Consider the following 23090-nt stretch of genomic DNA (forward strand, 5'->3'; position numbering starts at 1 on the left):
ACTACCGCATTGTGGTGGATGCCAGAGACATTTCTACAATTCATATTCAATTTGTGTGCAATAATATGACCGTTAAAGTGACGTCATCTTTTCCTTAACACATTGAAAACGTTCCAGGTACCTATCCTGTGCATTGTGCCTATTCAATTTAATTCACGTTTGATAAGCATCACACTGAATATAATAATAACTAACTTGATTCCCAGGGTACCGCCCTATGGCTGTCTGTTCAAGCAGCTACGTGGTTTATTAGAGTTGCTAAATGCTCCCCCCAGGACAATAAATAATCAATCGAATCAAATCCAACCTCATTTCACATGCTCATGAATGACTTGATCTTCGTCGTGTTGTTTCTCGCCCCGGCGGGGAGGTCGTGAAGCTGGATCGACGAGAAGAAAAAGCTCCCTTGCCCGAGTGCACCTCGGGAGCACATCCCTCCGCGGTGTCGCTCAACTGACCGCTCGTACACATAGACGGACGTGGCAGACGGAGGGCCGCGGTTAGGCCGTGGTCTGCAAACGCCGGCGCGGGTTTCCCCCCGCGGCGGGGCGCGACGGTGGTTTTGTTTAATGTGTGCTTGTCTTTCAGTGAGGCGGTACGTGCAGGACTCCCCAGACGCTCAAGCGAGACCTCGGCAGAGGGGGAGAGCGAAAGACGAGGAGGCAGACTGTTAATTTTTCATGTTCTACGTTTGGCCCACGAGCCTTTGCTTTTTAAATAAATATAAACAGTAGCAGGTGCTGTTTAAGCCCCTCGGACTGTTGCCTCGCCCATTCTGTTCCACTCTATGGCCAACCGCCCATAACGGGTCTTTCTAAACACTCTTGGATACACACAGTCACTGAGCATCTACATACCTAGATACCACACATGTGGGGACCCATGTCCCCATGTGTGTGTGTGTGTGTGTGTGTGTGTGTGTGTGTGTGTGTGTGTGTGTGTGTGTGTGTGTGTGTGTGTGTGTGTGTGTGTGTGTGTTTTTGTGTGTGTGTTTGTGTGTGTGTGTGTGTGTGTGTGTGTGTGGTTACTATGATTAAGAGAATAAACCAGCCAGCGACAGAGTGAATGGCCTGACGGTGGACCCTCTAGAATTGAAGGGAGAGAGTGAGAGAGAGAGAGAGAGAGAGAGAGAGAGAGAGAGAGAGAGAGAGAGAGACATACGGGCCGAGTTCCAGCTCTGTGGTTACCGTCGATCACTGTGCCGCAGCGCGAACACCGCGCGAAGCCCAGATCCGAGTCCAAGAGCCGATTCTGCGCTATGAACAATGGACACAGAACAAATGCACATTAATGAACAACACAAAAAATAAAAACAGATAAAAAAAAATTAATTTCACAGTTGTCTCTGAGCAATTTGGAGGCAATAGTGGGAATAGGCAAATAGTTTGTACAGTACCAGAGCTGGCTGTGCCTTCATTATCACCCCCTTGGGTTTTGTGTGTGTGTGTGTGTGTGTGTGTGTGTGTGTGTGTGTGTGTGTGTGTGTGTGTGTGTGTGTGTGTGTGTGTGTGTGTGTGTGTGTGTGTGTGTGTGTGTGTGTGTGTGCGTGCATGCGTGCATGCGTGCGTGCTTGTGTGTGTGTGTGTGTGTGTGTACAGCAACATGTGATGAGTAGCAGCAGCAATGCAGCTGTGGAGACTCACTCTCAGGGGAAATGTAATCATGGGCATGCATGGCAACTCTGGAACTGCACATGTGTTGATGCTTCTCCCTCCTCCATTTCCCATTCCCTCCACCCGTCCCTCCATCCGTCAGGGGTGGGGTTGTGAGGTGGGGGTGGTGTGTGTGTGTGTGTGTGTGTGTGTGTGTGTGGGTGTGTGGGTGTGTGTCTGTGTGGTCAGTTATCAGTCCAGAGCACTCCGCTCGGATTAAACCACAACCACTTTATAATTACTATAATGTATCCATACTGGACAGGCTCGCCTCTCAAATAAAGAGTCAAATAATTGACTCTCATCTCTCTCTCTCTCTCTCTCTCTCTCTCTCTCTCTCTCTCTCTCTCTCTCCTCCATTCCCGACTCCCTTCTCTTCTCTTCTCTTCTCTTCTCTTCTCTTCTCTTCTCTCTCTTGCTATTGATCTCATTAATTTACATTACAGTCTCATTAGTCTCGGCAAATACTTCACTCCGCCCCGGCGGGACAGTGGGCGCCGGTGGAAAACAGTGTTAGATTAGTCAACAGTAACAGATTGGTCCGGTCACTGAGGTGACGCCATGTTTGGATGTAGTAAGGGGCACAGACGCTTCCTCGCATATGCCGCACCGCTTCCCCGCACAACCAGGATTTCGCAAACGTCGGCGGCGTTTCGAAACGTGTCGAACTCATGAGAATCACAAATGTACTAATTGCCGTGGCGCAATTAGGGAACTTGACAAACGAATTAAGGGGGGGCCAATAGTTTCTCTTTTGGCTGGATGTTTATCTATGAGGCCTCACGGATGAGTTGTCTCCATTGAAAAACCTAGGAAAGTTAAAAAAGGATGTTTTTGAGTTACAATCGTTGGACATTTGCTGCTTGAATCTAGCTGAACATCTGACGGAGGGGACCGTCAGACTGGTCTTTGGCCCGCTGTGTTATTGGCTCTGGTAAGAGAACACTGTGTCCTTCTGAACCACCTTTAGGCTGGAATACCTCCCCAAGCAAACCAAACATAGACCCTTTATTGTGGTGAAGTAAAAACACGTTTGATATCTATTCTACGCAAAACGATCCATATCTCATCATACCCATGATTTTCTATGAACCACAGTGAGTTGTATACATCATCCCCAGGATGAAACATTCCCTGTCGGGGTTCGTGTTCTCTCCCCTTGTCTTCCTCTTGTTTTCCTCCTGTCTTCCCCTCCCCTCCTTTGTACGCCCTGCCCTGTCTGTGTGTCTGGAGGTGGGCGTGGTCTGGATCCTTCCCTGTCGGCTCACCCTCACAGCTGCATTTCAACGACTGGATGAAGGACGAACTGCTATCGAACTGGTATCTCGGGATGAACAACCTCATCTCAGTTCTCCCGTGTCCCGAGCAATTAAGTTGGATAATCGTTTGAGAGAGAGAGACTCAGAAAGATCGAGAAGCTCTGATTTTTCTGTCTCGCCGCACCCCTCTCCACCAGCTTACGGGGATACAGGAGCCCACCTTGGAACCAGTCAGCTCCAGGGGCTCCCAGTCGCTCCAGCAGCAGTGAGCACCAACACTACATAATGGCCGGTGAGTGCATTTAATGCGGGGTATCAGGTAATTTCCTGGCTGCTTGCCCCAAACGACCAAAAAGTCGGGCTCGCCCATAGTAATGGGGGTATTGACAAGTCGGATTAGTTTGTCTCCCCGACACAAGCTCAGACTCAAAAAAATTCTGCAAAGCTCTGCGCTAACCGCTCTCCCTACCTCTGTTAGCTCTTATGGACTCTGGCGCTCAGGATAATTTCTTAGATCAGAGGGTAGTTGCTCAGTCAGGAATCGCTCTTGAACCCTTGGGGAAACCACGCATTGCCGGTGCGTTGGATGGGAGGTTTTTGAGTCGGGTTACTCACCATCGACTAGTCTGTGGGTAGGATAAATGGCTGGAGTTCACTCTGCCACCAGGTCTGTTTGCAGTCCACCCTGTCTCCTGCAGATGGTGCCATTGAGTCGTCTTCACCACCACCGGAACCCCTGGACTTGTCTTCAGTCCCTGCGGAGAATTAGGACTCGCGTGAGGTAAGGACTATTTATTAAGACTTAGACTTTCTTAACCATTTGGGCTTTGTGTGCCAAGATGGCACTCATCTTCTCCCGCAACCTGGATGAACACACCTCCCGTGTTCGCCAGGCTCCTGGAGAACAAACTGTTCGTTAAGGCTGAGAAACGTGAGATTCACTTCGACACTTTGAGTGTCGTAGGCTACGGCATTCAGAGTGAGCAGGTGAAGACGGATCTGAAAAAAGACCAGGGCAGTATTGGAATGACCTCCACCGGCCTCCCGTTAAGAACTGCAAGGGTTCCCGGTTTTCGGACTTTGTCACTGGTTTGCCGCCATCCCAGGGTAACATCACCATACTCACAATTGTTGACCGTTTCTCCAAGGCTGTCCATTTTGTTACTCTACCTAAACTTCCATCCGTCCATGAGACCTCTGACCTCCTGACTAACCAAGTTTTTCGCCTTCATGGTATACCCATGGACATTGTCTCCGATAGAGGACCCCAGTTTATCTCCCAGGTGTGGGAGGCGTTCTGCACAGCTTTGAGGGCCACAGTCAGTTTCTCCTCCGGTTTTCACCCCCAGATTAATGGGCAGGCGGAGAGGGCCAACCAGGACTTTGAGGCAGCCCTACGTTGGTCGCCGCCTCCAACCCCTCCTCCTGGAGTTCCCACCTGGTTTGGGTTGAACACGCCCTTAACTCTTCCGTCAGCGCTGCTACAGGACTGTCTCCCTTAGAATTATCCCTTGGTTACCAGTCTCCTTTGTTCCCTTCCCAAGAGAAGGAGCTAGCCGCTCCCTCTGTCCAACACCATCTTCTCCGCTGTCTGCAGAACAGTAAGAGACTGGCGGATCGCCACAGAGGGCCAGCCCCTAACTACTCTACAGGTCAGACAGTTTTTCTCTCTTCTAGAAATATTCCTTTAAAGGCAGAATCCAGGAAACTGGCACCTCGTTATTTCCGCCCCTTCGTCATGGAAAGGATCATTAACCCCATGGTCGTTAAGCAGAAGCTACCAAGGTCCATGAGAATCCATCCCTCTTTCCACGTTTCCCAACTAAAACCTGTCTCCTCCAGTAGTTTATGCCCTCCGCCCGATCCCATTACTTGGCGGATTGGGAGGGGTATGGTCCAGAGGAACGGTCCTCCTGCGTACTCCCTGTCTTCCCTGTTGGCTCACCCTCACAGCTGCATCTCATCCACACCATCAAGCAGCAGTGCTTAACCCTGGGAGACTCGTCATTCCTCACCAGATCGTACAGTCTACTATGCGGATCCCTCACCAGTCAGCCTGTCGTCAGCTCAGGTCTCGGGTCTCGGGTCTCAGGTCTCAGGTCTCAGGTCTCGGATCTCTGGTCTCCGGTCTCCGGTCTCCGGTCTCCGGTCTCCGGTCTCCGGTCTCCGGTCTCCGGTCTCCTGTCTTCAGTCGTCAGTCTCCAGTCTCTGGTCATCAGTCTCCAGCGTCCGAAGGAACTCCGCCACGCCTGACCGCTCTGCTTCCCACACTCTTCGCTCGCTTTGACTTCGGTGAACGAACCCTGATTGCCCGCAATGAACCTGTTCGAAGTCACGTTTGTTCTGCATCATTGGGTCCCAAATCGCAGGCATCAAAACATTCCCAATCAGAATCAATTGTTTCATAATTGTATATATATGGAGAGCGAGAGCGAGTCTTTAATCGTTTTCAATCATAATCAATTCTCCTTGCGTGTGTGTTGATCGTCCAAGAGAAGAAGGCCTGTGACAGTTGGTTTTCACAGGCCTGCTATTTGGAAAACTCTGCCTGGGAGATTGATTCCATTTCATGGTAATCTTATTTCCTCCCCTCCCAAAGACAGATAAACAAAGTCATTTAAATATGAACCTATTTGAGAGCCCAGAGCCAGGACTGGGGCTCTCACAATTCGAGAGCGCTCAATCCTCACCCTGCCAGCTTCTGCCACACACCGGCCATGGGCTTTCTACAGTTTCTAATTCACAAACACAAGCTATAACTATTGGATGGCTCCTATCTCTCTATATCTCTCCTATCTCTTTGACACAGTTTTAAATCAAATGCCTTTATAAGAATCTAAAAATGGTTACAGTACATTTACTGTGTCCACAGTGTGAGTGTATTTTGAGCCACTAGGTGGTAGAATTGAGGCAGATACATTACGTTAACTCTTTGACTGGTGCACTGTATCTTGGCTTTCCCATCAAAGGAATAGTTTGGATTTTTTTATTTATTTTTTTTTGTCCATGTTTTATAGTCACCCCTGATGTTGTACATACAGTAGGTGGGTTTAATTCCCACAGCGGTCCAGGCTTTTCTGAAAACTGGACGCTCCATTTGGAGTTCATTGGAAGTATATGGAGGACAAAATCTCAATCTGCGTTCAGTGTAAAAACCCAGTCTAATGAGCAGTCTAATGAGGAGTTAATTTAAGGAAATACTTTTGATTGTATTGCTGTGCCACAGTGTTGCTACCGGTGTTACACCCAAATGGGTGACCTGCCTAATTGTCTAATTTAAAGGTCCTGCATACAATGTGTGCTGACAATAGCTCACAATGTGCAATGAAATGCAGAATCATCATTTAACATTTTTGGTGGTGTGTGCATGTGTGTGTGTGTGTGTGTGTGTGTGTGTGTGTGTGTGTGTGTGTGTGTGTGTGTGTGAGAGAGAGATGTGAAAATGCTTATCAACACAATATACAGTGAACTTGTATACTTACTGTATAGAATGGTAGGGAGAATGAGAAACTGCTCTCTCACTCTCTCTCTCTCTCTCTCTCTCTTTCTCTATTGCCCCTCCTGCACAATAATGTCCGAAATCATATTTGTGTAGGAGCAGTATGTAGTATATTTAAGTTGCATTTGCATGCAGGCCAATGACGCTCCCTTCCACTAGGAAATTGCCTTAGAATTGCGTTGCCGCATAAATCACTGAGCTCGACAGGCCGGCAGGGGTAAGAGACATTTGGGGCCAAATTAGTGTTTGGCCAAGGACAACTGCTGGGGAAAGTTTCAGAACTAAGTGCTCTTGGCAAAGGGTGCAACGCGACAAGGTGAACTGATGAATGGTTTCTGTGTTTTGGTAGAATGGTCCCTGATACGTGACTTCAAAACCTTTTTACATCGTCTTCATTAGAGTAAACCTTTTCTTGAGCAATCCATTGTTGTTGTGCAGCCTCGCTTCAAGCCGTACAGGTCACTCCACTGGTATTAATGCTGCTGGTATTAATTAACAGCTCTGACTGTTACAGTCATATCACAAAGAGACTTGTACTCACTAGACGTCCTAGACTTGACTTACCACGTAAAGGATAATGTATGGCTTCCTGATATAATGACATGGCTGGCTGTGCATTATTATTACATAGCTACTTACTCAATAACATAACACATTGAGATGAACATTGATTTTAAATTATTTGATGACTAGTATGCCTAGTTCAAGGGGTTTCGGTCAGAATACGAGTCCATGACAGCGTAGCTTACGCTGCAACAACATAGTGAGGCGAATGACGTGAAACTAGGAGTGGTTTCCTGTGAACGGTCATCACACCGTCAGGCCAGCGGTCATTGTTCAAAAATAACTGACTGCTGATTGCCCCTACCGACCATTCAAAAGAGCATTATTAACTGTTACCAAACCAGGCTTAATTAAAATACCACATATGAGAGATCATGAGATGCATGATTTTATCACAATAAATGGCAGTACAAAACTGTTGATATGCTATTATTAATATGATGTTGTTTGTATGACCCTATTCTGTATGTACATACAGAAAGTATGTACATACTGAAACTGACCAGTCTAGCACAGTCACCTCTTCCAGAAAGGTCCCCACCCCTTGACCATGAGTTGATACCTCCCACTCATTGCTCCCAATATTAGTCTATTTGATCTCATTCAAATCCACATTTTGCTATATGGCAGAATACAAGGCGTTATATTTCATATTCACTTTCAGGACCAAGGTCTCTGCCACACCGAGTGACATCACGCGATGTATTGTATGAATAATTTCATAAAAACATTATGCCTGAAACCATAAGCTAGAAACGAGAAACCTGTATCTTAAAACCACACTGGTTGCATCAGGATCCGATATTGAGTAATAGTGATGGAGTCAGCAAAATTGTTGAAATTTTCGAAAGACTGTCAGTGTCACCTCTCCTTGGAAGTCGTTTAGGCAACATAAGAATTGTAGGCTTATTAATACACACATTCACTTGTACAGGGATATATTTTGCATTGCATCTGCATTGTATCTCTCAATTTCTGAAAAAGACATATGTTATTTTCTATTTTTGACTGTAATTGTATATATTATCCAGCCTTGATAATAGCTTGAACTTTCCTTTTTAAGTTCTCTAAATACTACCAGTCCTACCAGTTACTCATTAAAGTTATTAAAATCATTCAAAAACAATTATGGCATTATGCGTAAGTTATGACATTTTAATTTTCACCTATTTACTAGACTACCTCAGTAAGAAAGGCTTCCACAATTTGGTATTGACAATGATTCAGCTGCGTGATACTGCACGTAAAACTACCAAGAACCTTTCACAGGCCTCAAGTCTTGGCTCTCCAACCAGTGGATCGTGCCAACAGGAAGAAAACATGCTCAAAATTAATTTGGACCGAAAAGGGGAAGCTTCGCTCTTCACAATGGGAACATCGACAGAGCACTTGATGCTCTTAAGAGATCTTGAGTTGAACAAGAAGGGACTAGAGACAGTCAGTGGTCATACGTCGGAAAGACAGGACAGAACGACAGACACATGACACACCCAGAGAACATATGACGCACTCACAGCGAAGGAAAGCCAGGCTTCAACACCGAAGGTGGGTAATTCATGAAATTACTGATTAAATCGTCTATATTTCACGGGATTTAGCGACGGTTGGACAAAAATGACGAAAATGACCGAAGCACTGATGTTCTGTTGTTGAAACCAAGGTGTCGCAGCTGAAAAATCTTTTGTCGTTTTTTTTTTTTTTTATTCACTGGAATATTTTTACATGAAGCTTTTCTATTGTTAAGGGGACACGCCAGTTATGTAACACAGATTCAGCCGAGAAGGTAGACACCAATTTCCTCCCTGTGTGTCCAGTACTGAAAGAATGTGTTTTTAGTTTCATTCTGAGGAATAGTACAAGTTACTTGATCGCTTGCCAAAGAGTAAAAAGTTGGATTCTCAAAAAAGTATGACTTAGTGTTACTTACTTCTGAAACATCTATAGCGCTTGACCCCAATAAAAACAGCCTCCAAAGCAAAGAATAAAGACTTTTTTTTTAAATTATATATATGTGGGTCAAAACACAAACGACAACGTTCCAATTAAATAAAATAAATTCGGAAGTTGACTGATGACTGACCTTAGTTGGTTTTGAGGTCGCGAACAATCTTAAATTAACGCATTTTAAGCCATTGAATTAGAGCAATTGAATATATTTTTATATACCGTGCCGGAGCACATTACATCATGGAGGTTGATACATTTTTATTATTTTATTATTGTTTAAACATTTGCGTTTGCCTTCGATTGTGTAAGGAATAACCCATGAACCGGGTAGAAGACCATTATTTGTTAAAAATGTACTGTTCCTGAACACTGTGAGGGGGCTGAGGCTGCAGGTGGACTGTTGCAACCAAGCCAGAAGTGAGCTGGTCCATGCCCGAATACCTTTCCAAAGAAAGCCCCTTCTGCCTTTTCCCCCTTTTCCCTTCATGACTCCCCTCGTTTAAGGTGTCAAACGAGGAATCTACGAATCAATGGTCCCCGGACGATGTAAGCTCGCGCAGCAAGCGTTGTCCCCTTTGCGGCATTAACAAGAGCGGCAACTCATTAGAAGTCCCCTCGAGGGAAACTAATGAACCAACGGGTATAGCTACAGTACTTCGTGACTTTATAACTGAAAAATTTAAGATGACATTAAATCTTGAGAAGGGCAAATAGTGCATACATTGCATATAGTGCAATTCGCCTTTGTAGTTGTGATGGACTTATTCCGTGGTATTTTGGCCAACACTGCTCCTCTCGGGGGCTGATACAGTACTGAGGCGGCCGTGAGACCACAACGGTAGGGGGAGATAAGACAACCAAACGGATGTGTGGTCGTCAGCAGACGCTCAAAGAAGGAAGTGAGCTGTGACACTTCATTTTTTCTCGTAAATGATCTCACCCCCACTTTACCCCCCCCCCCTCCGTCTCTCTCTCTCTCTCTCTCTCTCTCTCTCTCTCTCTCTCTCTCACTCCCATTTAATGTTTCAAACTCTGTACTTTGCTGTCTCCAATCTCCACCACAGCCGTAGGCGATGATGTCGAGTCACGGACAGTGAAGAGCCAACTCAGGTCCCTTTAACCAGGAACCATGTCTGCCAACTGGGCTGAACTTTTCCCAGCCTTCCTCCCTCTTTTGGTGATCTGTTCCGGTCGGGACAACTGCATCCTCCCTAAGAGCAGCTTCCAGAGCGGTGAGTCTTGGCCGGAGTGAAACAGCACACAACGCACCGGGGCCTTCTTCGGAATGGAAATATTCTGCGTGACTTTGTCCATGAAAAGACCAGAGTTTGGAACTAGAACCGGGCTGCCAGCCAGTTCACAAAAGGCCAAAGTACCACATAGGCGTACTGTATGTTGCCATTGAGCCTGTCATACAATTTTCTTGACTTGATTGTGAAAGTGAAACATACATACAGAGGGAATCGTTACATAAGACATTTAAATGCGTGGTCACATTCAGGCTGTAGATTTGTTGCATTTGAAACGGAGAAGCAGCAAAAGCATCGATTGTAGGATGTGAAACATCCTCTAACTGACAAACAAAAGAGGTCTTCCTGATTGAGCTTGTGCTAAGCGCTGGACTTGGCGCTGACATCAGACTCAACGATGACATGGATCCAACCGTCTCCATTCCTTCATGCCTGCAGAGTCCCCGGTGCTCAAGTCCTTGCAGTGCCATAATGACTACCAGTCCTACGTCGACTGCCACTGGAGGGAAGATCCCGCCGCTGACGCGCTGGAGCTCTGGAACTGGAACTCGGATGGCAGGTGAAGCGCCCCGGTGCTCCTCCCCCGTAAAACAACATGCAGGTTCACTTCATCTGGGCTCTTTGACCCTGAGGATGGATGGATGGATGGATGGATGGATGGGTGGATGGATGGATGGATGAAGGGATGGGTGGATGGATAGATCGATGGATGGAAGGATGGATGGAGGGAAGGATGGATGGAAGGATGGATGGATAGAAGGGTGGATGGCTGGCTGGATGTATGGATGGATGGATGGATGGAAGGATGTATGGATGGATGGATGGATGGATGGATGGATGGATGGAAGGGTGGGTGGATGGATGGATGGATGGATGGATGGATGGATGGATAGATCGATGGATGGAAGGATGGATGGAGGGAAGGATGGATGGAAGGATGGATGGATAGAAGGGTGGATGGCTGGCTGGCTGGCTGGCTGGATGGATGGATGGATGGATGGATGGATGGATGGATGGATGGAAGGAAGGATGTATGGATGGATGGATGGATGGAAGGATGGATGGATGGATGGATGGATGGAAGGGTGGGTGGATGGATGGATGGATGGATGGATGGATAGATGGATGGAAGGGGGAGAGGAGAAGAGACCAAAAGCATGGTGAAGAGGAGAGAAAGGAAGTCAGGAAGGACGACGATAGAGAGGGTGAAATTCAAAACAAGTCAAACAAAATGTCTCATTTATTTTTGTATTTTGGAATTCACCTGTGTGTGTGTGTGTGTGTGTGTGTGTGTGTGTGTGTGTGTGTGTGCCTGCATGCGTGCGTGCGTGCGAGCGTGTGTGCCGGCGTGCGTGCATGCATGCGTGCGTTCTGAAAGCAGGATCTTAAATTGTCATCTAAATTTGGGGAAATTTACATCAAATCAGCATGATCAAACTTCTGCCAGGGCAGCGCTTCCTCTGTCACGGTTCTGCGCTCACACTTTGCATAGAACATTGAACACTTAGTTATTACAGCCTAATAACACCAATGGCTTCGCTATTCACAATATTTGATTCAGTCGACTTCACATGCATCATCATTTTGGTCGCTAATTATATATTCATCATCCTGTGCCTTTCTTCACATCGCAGGGGCTAAATGGGGGATACAGTACATACAACGCTTTAAATCCAAAACACTACACAATACTATACATCCTATTTGACAAGAAAGGAAAACGATCTGGGCTTCATGATTTAGCGGCCATTAAAACAGGGAGGATCCCTTCTCTTCGCACTCATGCGTCCATGCCCTTGTTCTTGTAGGCAGTCGTTGTGTGAGCCCTACGGTGAGCCGTCACCAGGCCCAGACGGGCGCAGGACGGTGCAGTGCAGATTCAGGACTTCGCTGTTTGCCATCGCCATCAACCACACCTTCTTCTTTAAGACCGCGGCGGCGACTCCCTGCCCGTCCGCCCCGGGACAGCCTCTGGAACTCTCTGTGCTCTGTAAGCTTTGTCGCCGCCGTCATCATTTCGACGTCATCGTTATCATTAAAGTGGTAATCCACAACATTATTTTGTTCACATAGCTGGCACTTTATTACAAACAGCCATTCGATTGTGTTTTCATTGTGCATGTGCTCCTAATGTATATACTGTACGCTGTTTCCATTGTTGGTGGCGGGGTCCACCACCGACGAGGCTAAATGTCAGAGTTTTCCGACGGAATTCTGCGAGTTTAAGTTTAAACCACCAAACACAAGTGTCCTACGGAATGCCATATTAACAAGAGTTGATGCAGCCAAATAGCACCGATGCATGATGGGAATGTCTTTTGAATTTTGAACAGTGAGGTTGCACCCGCCGGTGAACCTGTCCACGCACGCTTCAGAGCGGGGAGCGCGACTGCTGACGTGGTCGGGGCCGTACCCGGCGTCCTCCTCCCTGAGCAGGAACCTCAGCTACCAGCTCAGCTACAGGAGGGAAGGCCAGGACGTCTGGAGCGTAAGTGCACGGCACCGCTGCTTTTCAACCGGGCTGTCCGAATTTACAGCACATTTCGGGGACGGGAAAGGGGGGGCATGCCAGATACATTTACCCCCAGTTTTCATTGTCTTTGTCGCATTCCAATCAAGAAAATGCAACAATTATGCCGATATACAAAGTGGTTGGAAACATACAGTGGTTCTAACCAACCATGGTCCTTCAAGAGTTTCTGGGGGATCCCCCAGATGATTAATAGCCAAACTTCTTCATTGTTTCATTTACAAGAAGTTAGCACCATCGAGAATGTACAATAATGACTGTTTGGATCCTAGTTTCACTGCTATCTCCCTAACTAGAGTATAGACAGGTACGGAAGTCTGGACTAAATCATATCTAACAATAAAAATCTTCTCGGATCAGGAGGTCCCGGAGACCTTATGAATCTGATCAAATGGGAGGGGGGGGGGGTGTAGCGTTCAGACCTCCACCCACCCCAATCACCTCCCTTAACTGACTCGTCTAAAAAGCTGTCAGCAAGACGGAGGTAGAAAGCTTCGCCCTTATTCTTTATGGGGTTTTGTAGTTATTTATTTTCTTCCCCTTTCCCTCCTCGTCCTCCTCTGTTGGACGAGAGAGTCCAGCAGCCCTGCTTACGTTCTCATAACGTGCTGCATCGCTGTTCTGGTGACGGGCGAGGGGGCACCCTGGGTCAGACGCCGTCAGATCTCCCTCCTCTAATGCTGCGTTCGCTGATACATCCAAATGTAACTTGTGTAAAATGTGTTTGGATTGAAGCAACGCCGGCTTTTACAGGCGTCAAATGACACCATGTCATCAACGACATCATGGCAAACCTACAAAATAGACCCCTGATTTACAGTACAATTCTGGCTTCCAAGGTTGTGGAATAAATATAGAAACGCATTTGCGTTTACTTATACCTTTCAAAGCTGTCCGTGGGCCCTGGAAATGTATATTATTGTATATTCAAATAGCATGTCGATGTGTCATCAGCAAAGTTGAAGCTGATTGGCCCACAGCAGGAATCTGCGTGGAGGCTTAAGGTAATCTGATTGACAGAATGCGACTCCCAGGAAGCAGCAAACTACCAAAGAAAGCGGCCACGCGGTACCAGCCGTCCAAAAACCACCCCCCGTCGCTTTCTCCTCCGTCTGCAGAAGGTGACATTGGGCCACACCCGTCTGAGGCTGGAGGCGGAGTCCATGACGCCGGGCTTCGTCTACCAAGCCAAGGTGAGAGCAAGGGGGCCGGGGAGGGGCCCCTGGAGCGAGTGGAGCCCCCTGGTGACCTGGAAGACTGATCAAGGTGAGAAACACGCGGCGCTCGCCGACACCACTCTTATTACGGTGTCGTTGTTATTCATTCAAGTATTCAAAGATTCCGCGGCGATCGCCTTCGATTGACTGTATGTGTATCTTATCAAATATTGGGGAGATTCTTTTTGTCGACAACTACATTAAACTCCATAAACCTTTTTTTCCTCCATTTCTGTTTTTTCTGCCACGCTTGCTGTTAGCGAAGAAGGCAGGACCGGCCGTTTGCCGACGCTTTTAATAGCTTGTTTGTTTTAATTGAGTCTTATCTCTCTTCTACCCCTCCCCCCTCTCGCTCTCGCTCTCTGCCAGCCCCGGGTCAGGCCCCTGTCCTGCGGTGTGTGTTGGACAGAGAGATGGAGCTGACGTGCAGCTGGGAGGTGAAGAGAGATCTGGCTCACTTCATTACATACCAGCTGGCCTGTCGATACGGCCACGCCACACCGTAAGCCTGCTGCTGGTGTGTGTATGTGTGCGTGTGTGTGTGTGTGTGTGTGTGTGTGTGTGTGTGTGTATGTGTGTGTGTGTGTGTGTGTGTGCGTGGGTGCGTGGGTGCGTGCCTGCGTGCCTGCGTGCCTGCGTGCCTGCGTGCCTGCGTGCGTGCGTGTGTGCGGGTCTGTGTGTGCAATTGAGAGAGATAAATAAGTGGATAGTTCATCCATTTCCAACAGATATAGTTTGACAAACACATCACTTCTCCATCTTCTCCATCATCTCCCCTATCGCCCAGGCTGGAGTGGTGCTGCGCTAACCCTGCTGTCATCCAGGGCCCCGGGGACGCGGTGCTGACGTACAGCTGTTCGCTGACCGTCCCGGAGCCCGCCCGCCTCCTGCTGGAGCTGGTCCCGGCCCGCAGCGTCAAGATGTTCCAGCCCCACCGACACAGTAAGGCCTACACCCGCCAAGGGGACCGGACGCCATAATGGTTAAAAGATGGCACAGAGAGACAGGGGGGAGGGTTGGAGTAGGGAAAATGAGGGAGAGATACAGAGGCATTAAGTAGAGGAGTACAAAATTTATAGATTAGCCATGAGCCTGGAGTTGGAATGGGAAGGGAAGCCACACTGGTGCGAATGAACCACAAGGGTTGGAGCGTGTATCAGTGCTGCCCCCAAGAGTTGACATTTTGGTACTACATTGGCATCTGCAAGAGTCATTTGCAAGGGGTAAAGCATCATCATTTAATGCTTTTTCATAATAATAACAATAATAATAATAATAATATTAATAATGATAAAAATAATTATAATAATAGCAATCATTATATTGAGTATGTGCATACACCATGTGGTGCTACTTGGACACGTCTTCAGTGATGCACCCGGGGTCATAAGGTGTTTCGGGTCTTCAATCGTCAGACACCCTCAGCCGGGCGACCCAGCCAGGGGTGATCAGTCCCCGGCTTGTGTCCAAGTGGCCTGCTACTCCACGGATCTCCCCTCCAGGTCCACAGCCATCGTGAGGCTTTTTCAGCAGCCTCCAAGAGGTTTTTGATGGGTCTTTTGCACAGCTGTCCTTTAACTCCAAGGAGTTTGAGGGTTCGGTGCAATGACTGGCCAGCGAATCCCCGGCATCCAACTTCAATTGGTTCGCCACGGGCTTTCCAGCCATTGCCCCTGCACTCAGACATCAGCTCTGCGTACTTCGCCCTTTTGCGCTCGTTGGCCTCTTCAATTCGGTCTTCCCAGGGAACAGTAAGTTCCACTATGACCACTTGCTTTGTAGACTCCGATGTTAACACCATGTCTGGGCGGAGTGAAGTGGTTGAGATGCTGCTTTCCCAGATCGACTTGGAGGTGTCAGTCCCTTGCAGTGGCAAGAAGCCCACCCGAGGAGCGTGGCTGATGTTGTACCTTCTCCCCAGCTCTGACGAAGGCGATGGACTGCTTGGGGGTGTGCTGATTCTTGCTGCTCTGAACCGCTGCGCTGATTGTGTCCGCCAAAGCCCTTAAGGACCTGGTCGTGGCGCCAGCGGTACCGCCCATCCCCCAATGCCTTCGAACAGCAGCTCAGGATATGCTCCAGGGTGCCGCTTTTTTGGCACAGTTGGCACGCCGGCGTGTCAGCCAGGCCCCAACGATGCAGATTGGCTGGGCTGGGGGGGAACATCATACACTGATTGGATGAGGAACTTTATGCGCATTGGCTCAGCTCTCCAGAGCTCTGACCAGGTGATCTAACTCTGTTCTGCATGTTCCCACGTAGTCCAGGCGCCTTGTTGGTACATGCCGACCATCTTAATATTATATAAATAATAATAATAATAATAATAATAATAATAATAATAATAATACATTTTAGTTGTATAGCGCTTTGCACGGTACTCAAACATGAACAAAATGAAATCACCTAGTAAAATAAGGCAATGCTTTAAAACAGAATTACGGGAAAAAGTGGTGGAAAAATAGCAAACAGATGTAAGTCAAAAGGAAAGTGGCATAAAAGGGGGGAGAATTTCAGACACTACATATTCAAAAGCTGTGTGTTGCGTATATGTTAAATCATGTCAAACTCATGAGAAAATAAACCATTCCGCATCAGAGTGGAGAAAATATTGTGAACTCAAAGTAGGCCTGGACAGTAAAGGAAAGGGAACAGAACAGTTTTACATGTATTTTAAAATGTAAAACTGTCGTTGAACTGACCTGATGGTGACGTGTAGGAACGTTGCTGGAGCTGAGACAACAAATGCACGTGTTGACCCCTTTCTTTTCCTTTTCTTTCTTTTCTTTTTCTTTTTCTTTTTCCTTTTCTTTTCTTGTTCTTTTTTTTGCCACAGTCCGTCCCAATCCCCCGGTTCAGGTGGAGGTGGCACAGACGGAGCACGACTGGCTCGTGACGTGGCACAAACCCGAGTCCTACGTCAGACTGAGTTATCAGGTCAGCTACTGGAACGCACACAATCAGGTAAGCGGCCCTTCTTTACCGGGGAGATGGAACATGAAAAATGACCAGGAAATTAAAAAAAAAAAAAAATCAAGTGGTTTATGTTTATTTTATTTTTCATTTTCATTGTGTGCCATCATTAGTCGGAGCGTCACCTCTTCAGCGTCGAGGAAGGTTCCGTGTCCCTGCGGATTCCGGGATCCTCACTGTCCCCGTCCCAGCTCTATCTGGTCCAGGTTAGATCCCTGGTGGTGCCTGGGGACGAGTCCCAGTATGAAGGGACCCCCTCCCGGTGGACCCAACACGTCCGGTGGACTTCCAACCCAGGTACCAGGAAAATAAAATCGTGTGGAGGAAGAAATATGTGCTCAGATATACTATGAAGCCAATAAAAAGAAGAATACGAATATATTTTTTTTATTGCACGGACCCTCATAAAGTCATAAAGTGTGAAACCCGGAGCTCCAGGTGGGACGTCATGTTGATGTATTTATAAGGCTGCAGAGGCACGGGAGACGCTTGGTCACATACACCCCCGCCCCCACCTCCCCATGCACAATATCCTTTTCCCATGCCTCTCTCGTTGTTATTCCTCCTTTCTTCTCCCTCCATGCATTCCTAAATCTCCCTCCGTCCCTTGCCGTGGCGGATCCGCCCCCTGACCTGAGCGCCGCACCCGCTCATCCGTCGACGCGTCGCCCCCTGGGGGCCGTGGCGCCGATCGCACGGTGGCTTTGCCGCGTCGGGGAGCTTTTTTCTATTGCCTCAACCTGTTTGATCGGTGTGGGATGTAATGATATTTTTATAATGTAATATTTCACAGCTCCAGCGACGATAGGATATGATGCAGCTGCAAAGGAGCCCGGTTGTTCCCCTTGCATTCATAAACAGACTAAAGCGTGAAAGATTCAAGAGGTTTATCCGTCACATACATATACATACTTTCATACATATATGCAGTGAAATGTCAACGCAACGCACCCGGTGATTACACACAATATGTCCTCGGCTGAAGAAGCTACCTAAGAATTTCTACTAGACCAACTAACTGATTCCTAAAACGTAATGCAGTAAGTCGAATAGTATAGAATAAAATAAAAATATATAGAATAAAATAAAATAAAATAAAATAGAATAGATAAAGGGAATAGGCTTATGTATATGGGATAGACTTATGTATATAGGATAGGCTATTTATGTATATACAGATATGTGCATTAAAGTGGCATGTGAATAAAGTGAGGTAGTGTTTGTGGGATATACAGCACAGTATACAACAGTACGGCGCAGCAATACGGTAACACCGAACAACCCAGGACAGTGACACAGTATGCGGTACAGTATGCTACATACAGTACAGTAAGGTAGTGCAGCCTATGTGTGTGGCTCAGTGAGGACCCCTGGTGAGTTCAGCATTCACAGTTCTTATGGCTTGCGGGAAGAAACTCCGTCTCAGTCTCTCTGTCCTCGCTGTGTGACTGTGGACGCGCTTGCCAGACCGCAGCAGCTGGAACAGTCCGTCGTTGGGGTGATGAGGATCCTTCATGATCCTGCAGGCTCTGCTACTACACCTCCTGGTGTATAAATCGAGCAGGGAGGGGAGGGTAGTTCCAGTGGTACGTTAGGCTGAACCACGTCTCCACCACCACCCTCTGCAGGGCCCGCCTGTACTCAGTAGTGTTGTTGTTCTGGTTATTACATGGTTGTTTTTTTCAAAGCTGGCTGCTGTTCTGGGCTTTGGGATGATAAGTATTTATCGTTGCACTCATCATCTCCATCACGGTGTTTTATTTGATTTTTTATAATTTGTCTCCCCGACAGAACCCTGGTCCTACAAAACCCTCCTCTATATCGCCATCGGCGTCTTGGCGTCCCTGGTCTTCCTCGGTCTCTGCCGCGCCGAACCGGCCGTTCAAAGGTCAGCGATGGCTTTTTTTTTTTTAATATGTTGTTCTAACATTCAACACATCAAAACATTTCCGTTATTATAAGTGCCCCTTTGTGGCTTTGGTACCGCAGAGATAGAGGTAACCGTCCACCTTTGCGCATTACGAGTGATGCGTCATTGTGTGACGTGGCGTTTTTTAACAGGAGAATGGCGGCGTGGAAGAGGTCCATCCCCTCTCCAGACAAAAGCAACGTCCTTTCCGAGATGAAGGTGAGCTGGGTCACGCCAGGGTCACGCGGCCGGTGACGGCGTTTCTTCCTGGCGTTAGTGGGCGTGTCGGCTCAAAATCCACTGGCTGTTGTGTGCGTGCCAAACATTTCAAACCTCTCTCCTTTTCCATATTTAATATACCCTATACAGATATATGGGACTGCGTCTGCTTCTTTTTTTTATTGAAATGGTGTAGTTTGTTTACCGAGCAAAAAAGTGAATTATCTTGCCATCCGCCCCTTAAAATAAAGTATTGTCCTTGTTGAAGTAACATAAAATGACGTGTTCCTTAGTTTATCGATAGTTTAAGTGACGTTTTTTATTTAAAATATTCGGAACCATGCAGTAGTGCGTTTTCCAAGGATCAGCACCATTGAGAGCGTATCTTCCCTCCGACTGGCTGTCGCCCGGCGCTCTGCGCTGCTCATGTGCATGAAGTTGAAACCTGCTCGACTTTCCTTGTCGCCGCGAAGCTGTGACCTCGTCGCCGGGCGCCGCTCTGCCCCCCTGCAACCGGAAGAAGCCGAGCTCCGTTTAAAATACATCGCAGCCTGTCGCTTTGCAGCGCCCCGTCGCCTGGGGTGTGACCGTACCATAAAGGCTCATTCCAGTTGGTCTGTCTGCCTGTCTGTCAGTCTATCCATCAGTCGGTCTATCTATCTATCGGTTGGTCTATCTATTCACAGAATCCGGCCAAGAGGCCGTTAATGCAGACTGAGATGACGTACATCTGTGAAGTAGAGAACTCCATGGGCTTCTCCAGCTGGTAAATAGATTCACCGTCAGAAATTCACACAAAATGCCACGGCGCTGAAATCCTCATAACTGTTTTTTTTTTTTCATTTGTCTAATTTATTTCTTTCTCTTTTTCCCCCAGTCCCTCCAAGGCTCCCGTGTGGCTTTCAAAGTCCATCGAACGCAGATTCGTCTCTGTGGACGACGGCTGCTGGAACTGCAGTAGCCCTCTCTCGCTCGACGAACAGGTCTCTCGCTCGGAGACCTTCGCCCCGCAGCTCATCAGTCCCTACATCGTTCAGGTGCGTAGCTCGCACGCACGCACGCACACACACACACACACACTCGGTAGACCTCGTGTTGATGACAAACCATCCACCAATTAACAGAAAAGTGGCCAAAAGCAACACCTCTGCACGATACACGAGTCTTTCACAATGAAAAGCCAACGCCTCCTCTGCGCCTCGCAGGGTTTCTCAGCACCGAGCCCCCAGTCCGTGGATGTCCAGCGTGAAGACAACAACCGTGAAGACCCCACTTTGGGCCCGTCTTCCCAGGGCTGTTTCAACCTGTCTGTCGCCGGCTCCAGGGTGGGCTACGTGTTCCTGCCCAACCTCAAGCCCTCCAGGTCCGCGGAGGAGCTTGCCCCCCGCCACGTCGAGCGGGAAGCGGACGACAGAGACCCCAACGGGACGTTCTCTACCAGCGAGCCGGAGCCTCAGCCGCGCCCCAGCATCCCGCCCTCTGCCATCGTCTACACGTCGTTGCACTTCTCGGCTTCGCCACAGGAGGGCGACCTGCAGCCCTCGGGGTACTGCTCCCTCCCAGTGAACGGAGAGAGCGGCTAGTTATCGGAGGGGTTGGGGGCTTCGCAGCTTTTTGTCATCCCACGCTGACATGCTACACGTGGAAAGCCGTATAAATAGATAAATGACTGTATTTAAGGTGTGCTTTTGGACTTAACTGAGGTTTTTCCCCCTTTTTTTTTTTAATCTATTTGGCTTTCAAAGCAGTGTTGCAGTGTGCGGCCAGAGGGTGGCAGCATTTTGCTTCATGCACATTAAGTGTTATTTGGTGTCTGCGGCGTCAACGCCATGCTGACTTTATTATGAAGCTGTAATTGCTGGTCTATAACAGACGTTCATCGAGTTTTCTTATTTCTAAATATTTATTTTGCCTCAGTTATTGTGAGTTATAGGGAATGTGAAGTATGACAATGGGTTGCTATGGACCCTGTTCGCCAATTTTGGAGGATGACTTCTATTCAATTGCACAGAGAAATAGCTAAAATGTACAAAAAATGGAGAAAGGAAGGGAGAAAGAGAAGGGTCGAGGATTCGCACAAGATGGCTGCAAGATTTTCTGGCAGTTGTCCACCGAACGAGCCTTCCAAGCCATCTTTTAACTCGAAAATGCAGACCGAGTGATCCCCCAAATGTGGCGGCTTGCTCCAGCAACGTGACGTCAGCGTCACCTTCCCAATGGTCAGTTGTCAAGAGCTTCGCCGAAGGCAGAAGTTACTTCAAAATATGAATGGGGAATAAAAACTGTATTCATTTCTATATGATTTTGATCTACAGATGATAGATAAAAAGATAAATAGATGGATGGACGGACGGACGGACAGATAGACAGATACATGGATAGATAGATAGATAGATAGATAGATAGATAGATAGATAGATAGATAGATAGATAGATAGATAGATAGATAGATCTAGCTCTGACTCAATCCAAATTTGCTTTATTGCAATGGCAAGACTCTAACGGTGACAAAGCATAACAAGACAACAATCATAATATTATGCGACATAAAGGGAAAGACATGAAATAAATGAACAATTGAACAAACAATTAAATACTGATGAGGTGAGGACATTAAGCCAAAAGTGAAAATAATGAATAAACAAATAAATAATGACGTCAAATAAAAAAAATAAATGTGAAGAACAGCGTCCCTCCTTTTCTGACAGGCTGCCATGTAGTTTGCTGCCACAATTGAGCATTCTACCTTTTCTCCTAAAATAGGACATTGGGTGGCTGGTTTTTAAATTGAATGTATTTTTAGAACGTTATTAAATTCAGTGTTGTCCTGATATTTGTGGCAGCTTTTGAGGAAGTGCAGCTCTGTCTCCGCGTCCCCTTGGCTGCAGTGGGGGCAGCCTGGCCTCTCTGGGTTGCCAGGTCTGGTGGTGGTGGCCCGTTTCACGTCACTGTCCTGACGCTGCGAGGGGTCTGGTTGTCTGTGTAGACTGAGGGAACTCTGTATGTTCATCTCTTGGCTTTTCAGGGCTTTAGAATGATGGGAGAGGGGATCGCTCGTTTTTAGGTGTTTCCAGAACTGAATGGCTCTTCTTTTTCAATATTAACTATCAGTGGCTGATGGCCGAATTCTGCGCGGCGTGCATTGTTTAGGGGGTTTCCCTTGGACATGGAGGACGCTCTTACAGAATTTAGCATGCAGGGTGGTTTCCAAAATCTTGGTTTGAAGGAGGACCCCACACTTCACTGTCGGAGAGTGCAACAGGTTCATTAACCGATGAGAATCTTTTAAGCCAGGTCCAAATTCAGATGCAAATATGTACTGACTGTCTCATGGCTTCCTCTATCAGTTGATTTATCACCAAATTAAAACTTCCAGTGGAAGTGATCTTCAGTCCCAGGTGTTATCCTTTCTCTCTCTCTCTCTCTCTCTCTCTCTCTCTCTCTCACCGATCCCAGTGAGATATGTTGGTTTGAGATTCGTTTCCGTTTTCCTTTCTTTGATCTGATCTATTTCCTGTCTTTTCCCACTTTTAATCACTTTTTTCTAACTTTTACAGGATGGAATTTTTGTACTTAATGTTTGTGCTATAAGTGGTTTAATCGGTGCTGTTGCGGTGCGCATTGCTGCGTCTACCTGCCGTGGTGTAGTGCGATGCTTGGTAAAACCGAACTGGTATGGCCTGTCAATCGAGCGGATTGGAGCAAATCACGCTGCGACATGGATTGCGATGCGTACCGGCCGGCAGTGATGCGGTGGAAGACGTTCTTGAAGGAGCGGGAGAGCAGGTTGAAGTGCGAAAATGTAAGTCCCGGTGCTAGAAAAAGACTCTCTAGTTAAAAAAGTCATCGCGAGTAGCATCTGGGTAAAAGGTGTGATGTGTCGGCCTCTCCTCTGACACGAGCAGTGACCTGTAAGTTGCTGTACCTCCATCCATTCAGAACAAGGCTTTAGCGAGGGAATGATCCAGATTTGAGAAAAATTGCGAGCCGATTCGGAACGGTCGCGTTGGGTGGTAAAGACCCCCAACCCAAGCACGCTCATTCACTCCGCAGGCAGGTTTCCATGTGTTA

General features: G+C 47.4%; 1 protein-coding gene across 1 annotated transcript; it reads left to right on the forward strand.

The window, feature by feature from the left end:
* Window positions 1–8383: 8383 nt before the first annotated feature.
* Window positions 8384–22499, forward strand: csf2rb (colony stimulating factor 2 receptor subunit beta). The gene is made up of 15 exons (XM_080009114.1): window positions 8384–8519; window positions 9986–10153; window positions 10610–10730; window positions 11980–12161; window positions 12505–12659; window positions 13820–13967; window positions 14288–14420; window positions 14706–14860; window positions 16755–16882; window positions 17005–17188; window positions 18683–18779; window positions 18953–19019; window positions 19706–19785; window positions 19897–20056; window positions 20225–22499. Exons 2-15 carry the CDS (start codon window positions 10051–10053, stop codon window positions 20600–20602), a joined length of 2091 nt encoding a protein of 696 aa, XP_079865240.1. The 5' UTR covers window positions 8384–8519; window positions 9986–10050; the 3' UTR covers window positions 20603–22499.
* Window positions 22500–23090: the final 591 nt, after the last annotated feature.

The sequence above is a fragment of the Zeus faber genome, assembly GCF_960531495.2.
Source record: "Zeus faber genome assembly, chromosome: 11".
Taxonomy (NCBI): domain Eukaryota; kingdom Metazoa; phylum Chordata; class Actinopteri; order Zeiformes; family Zeidae; genus Zeus; species Zeus faber.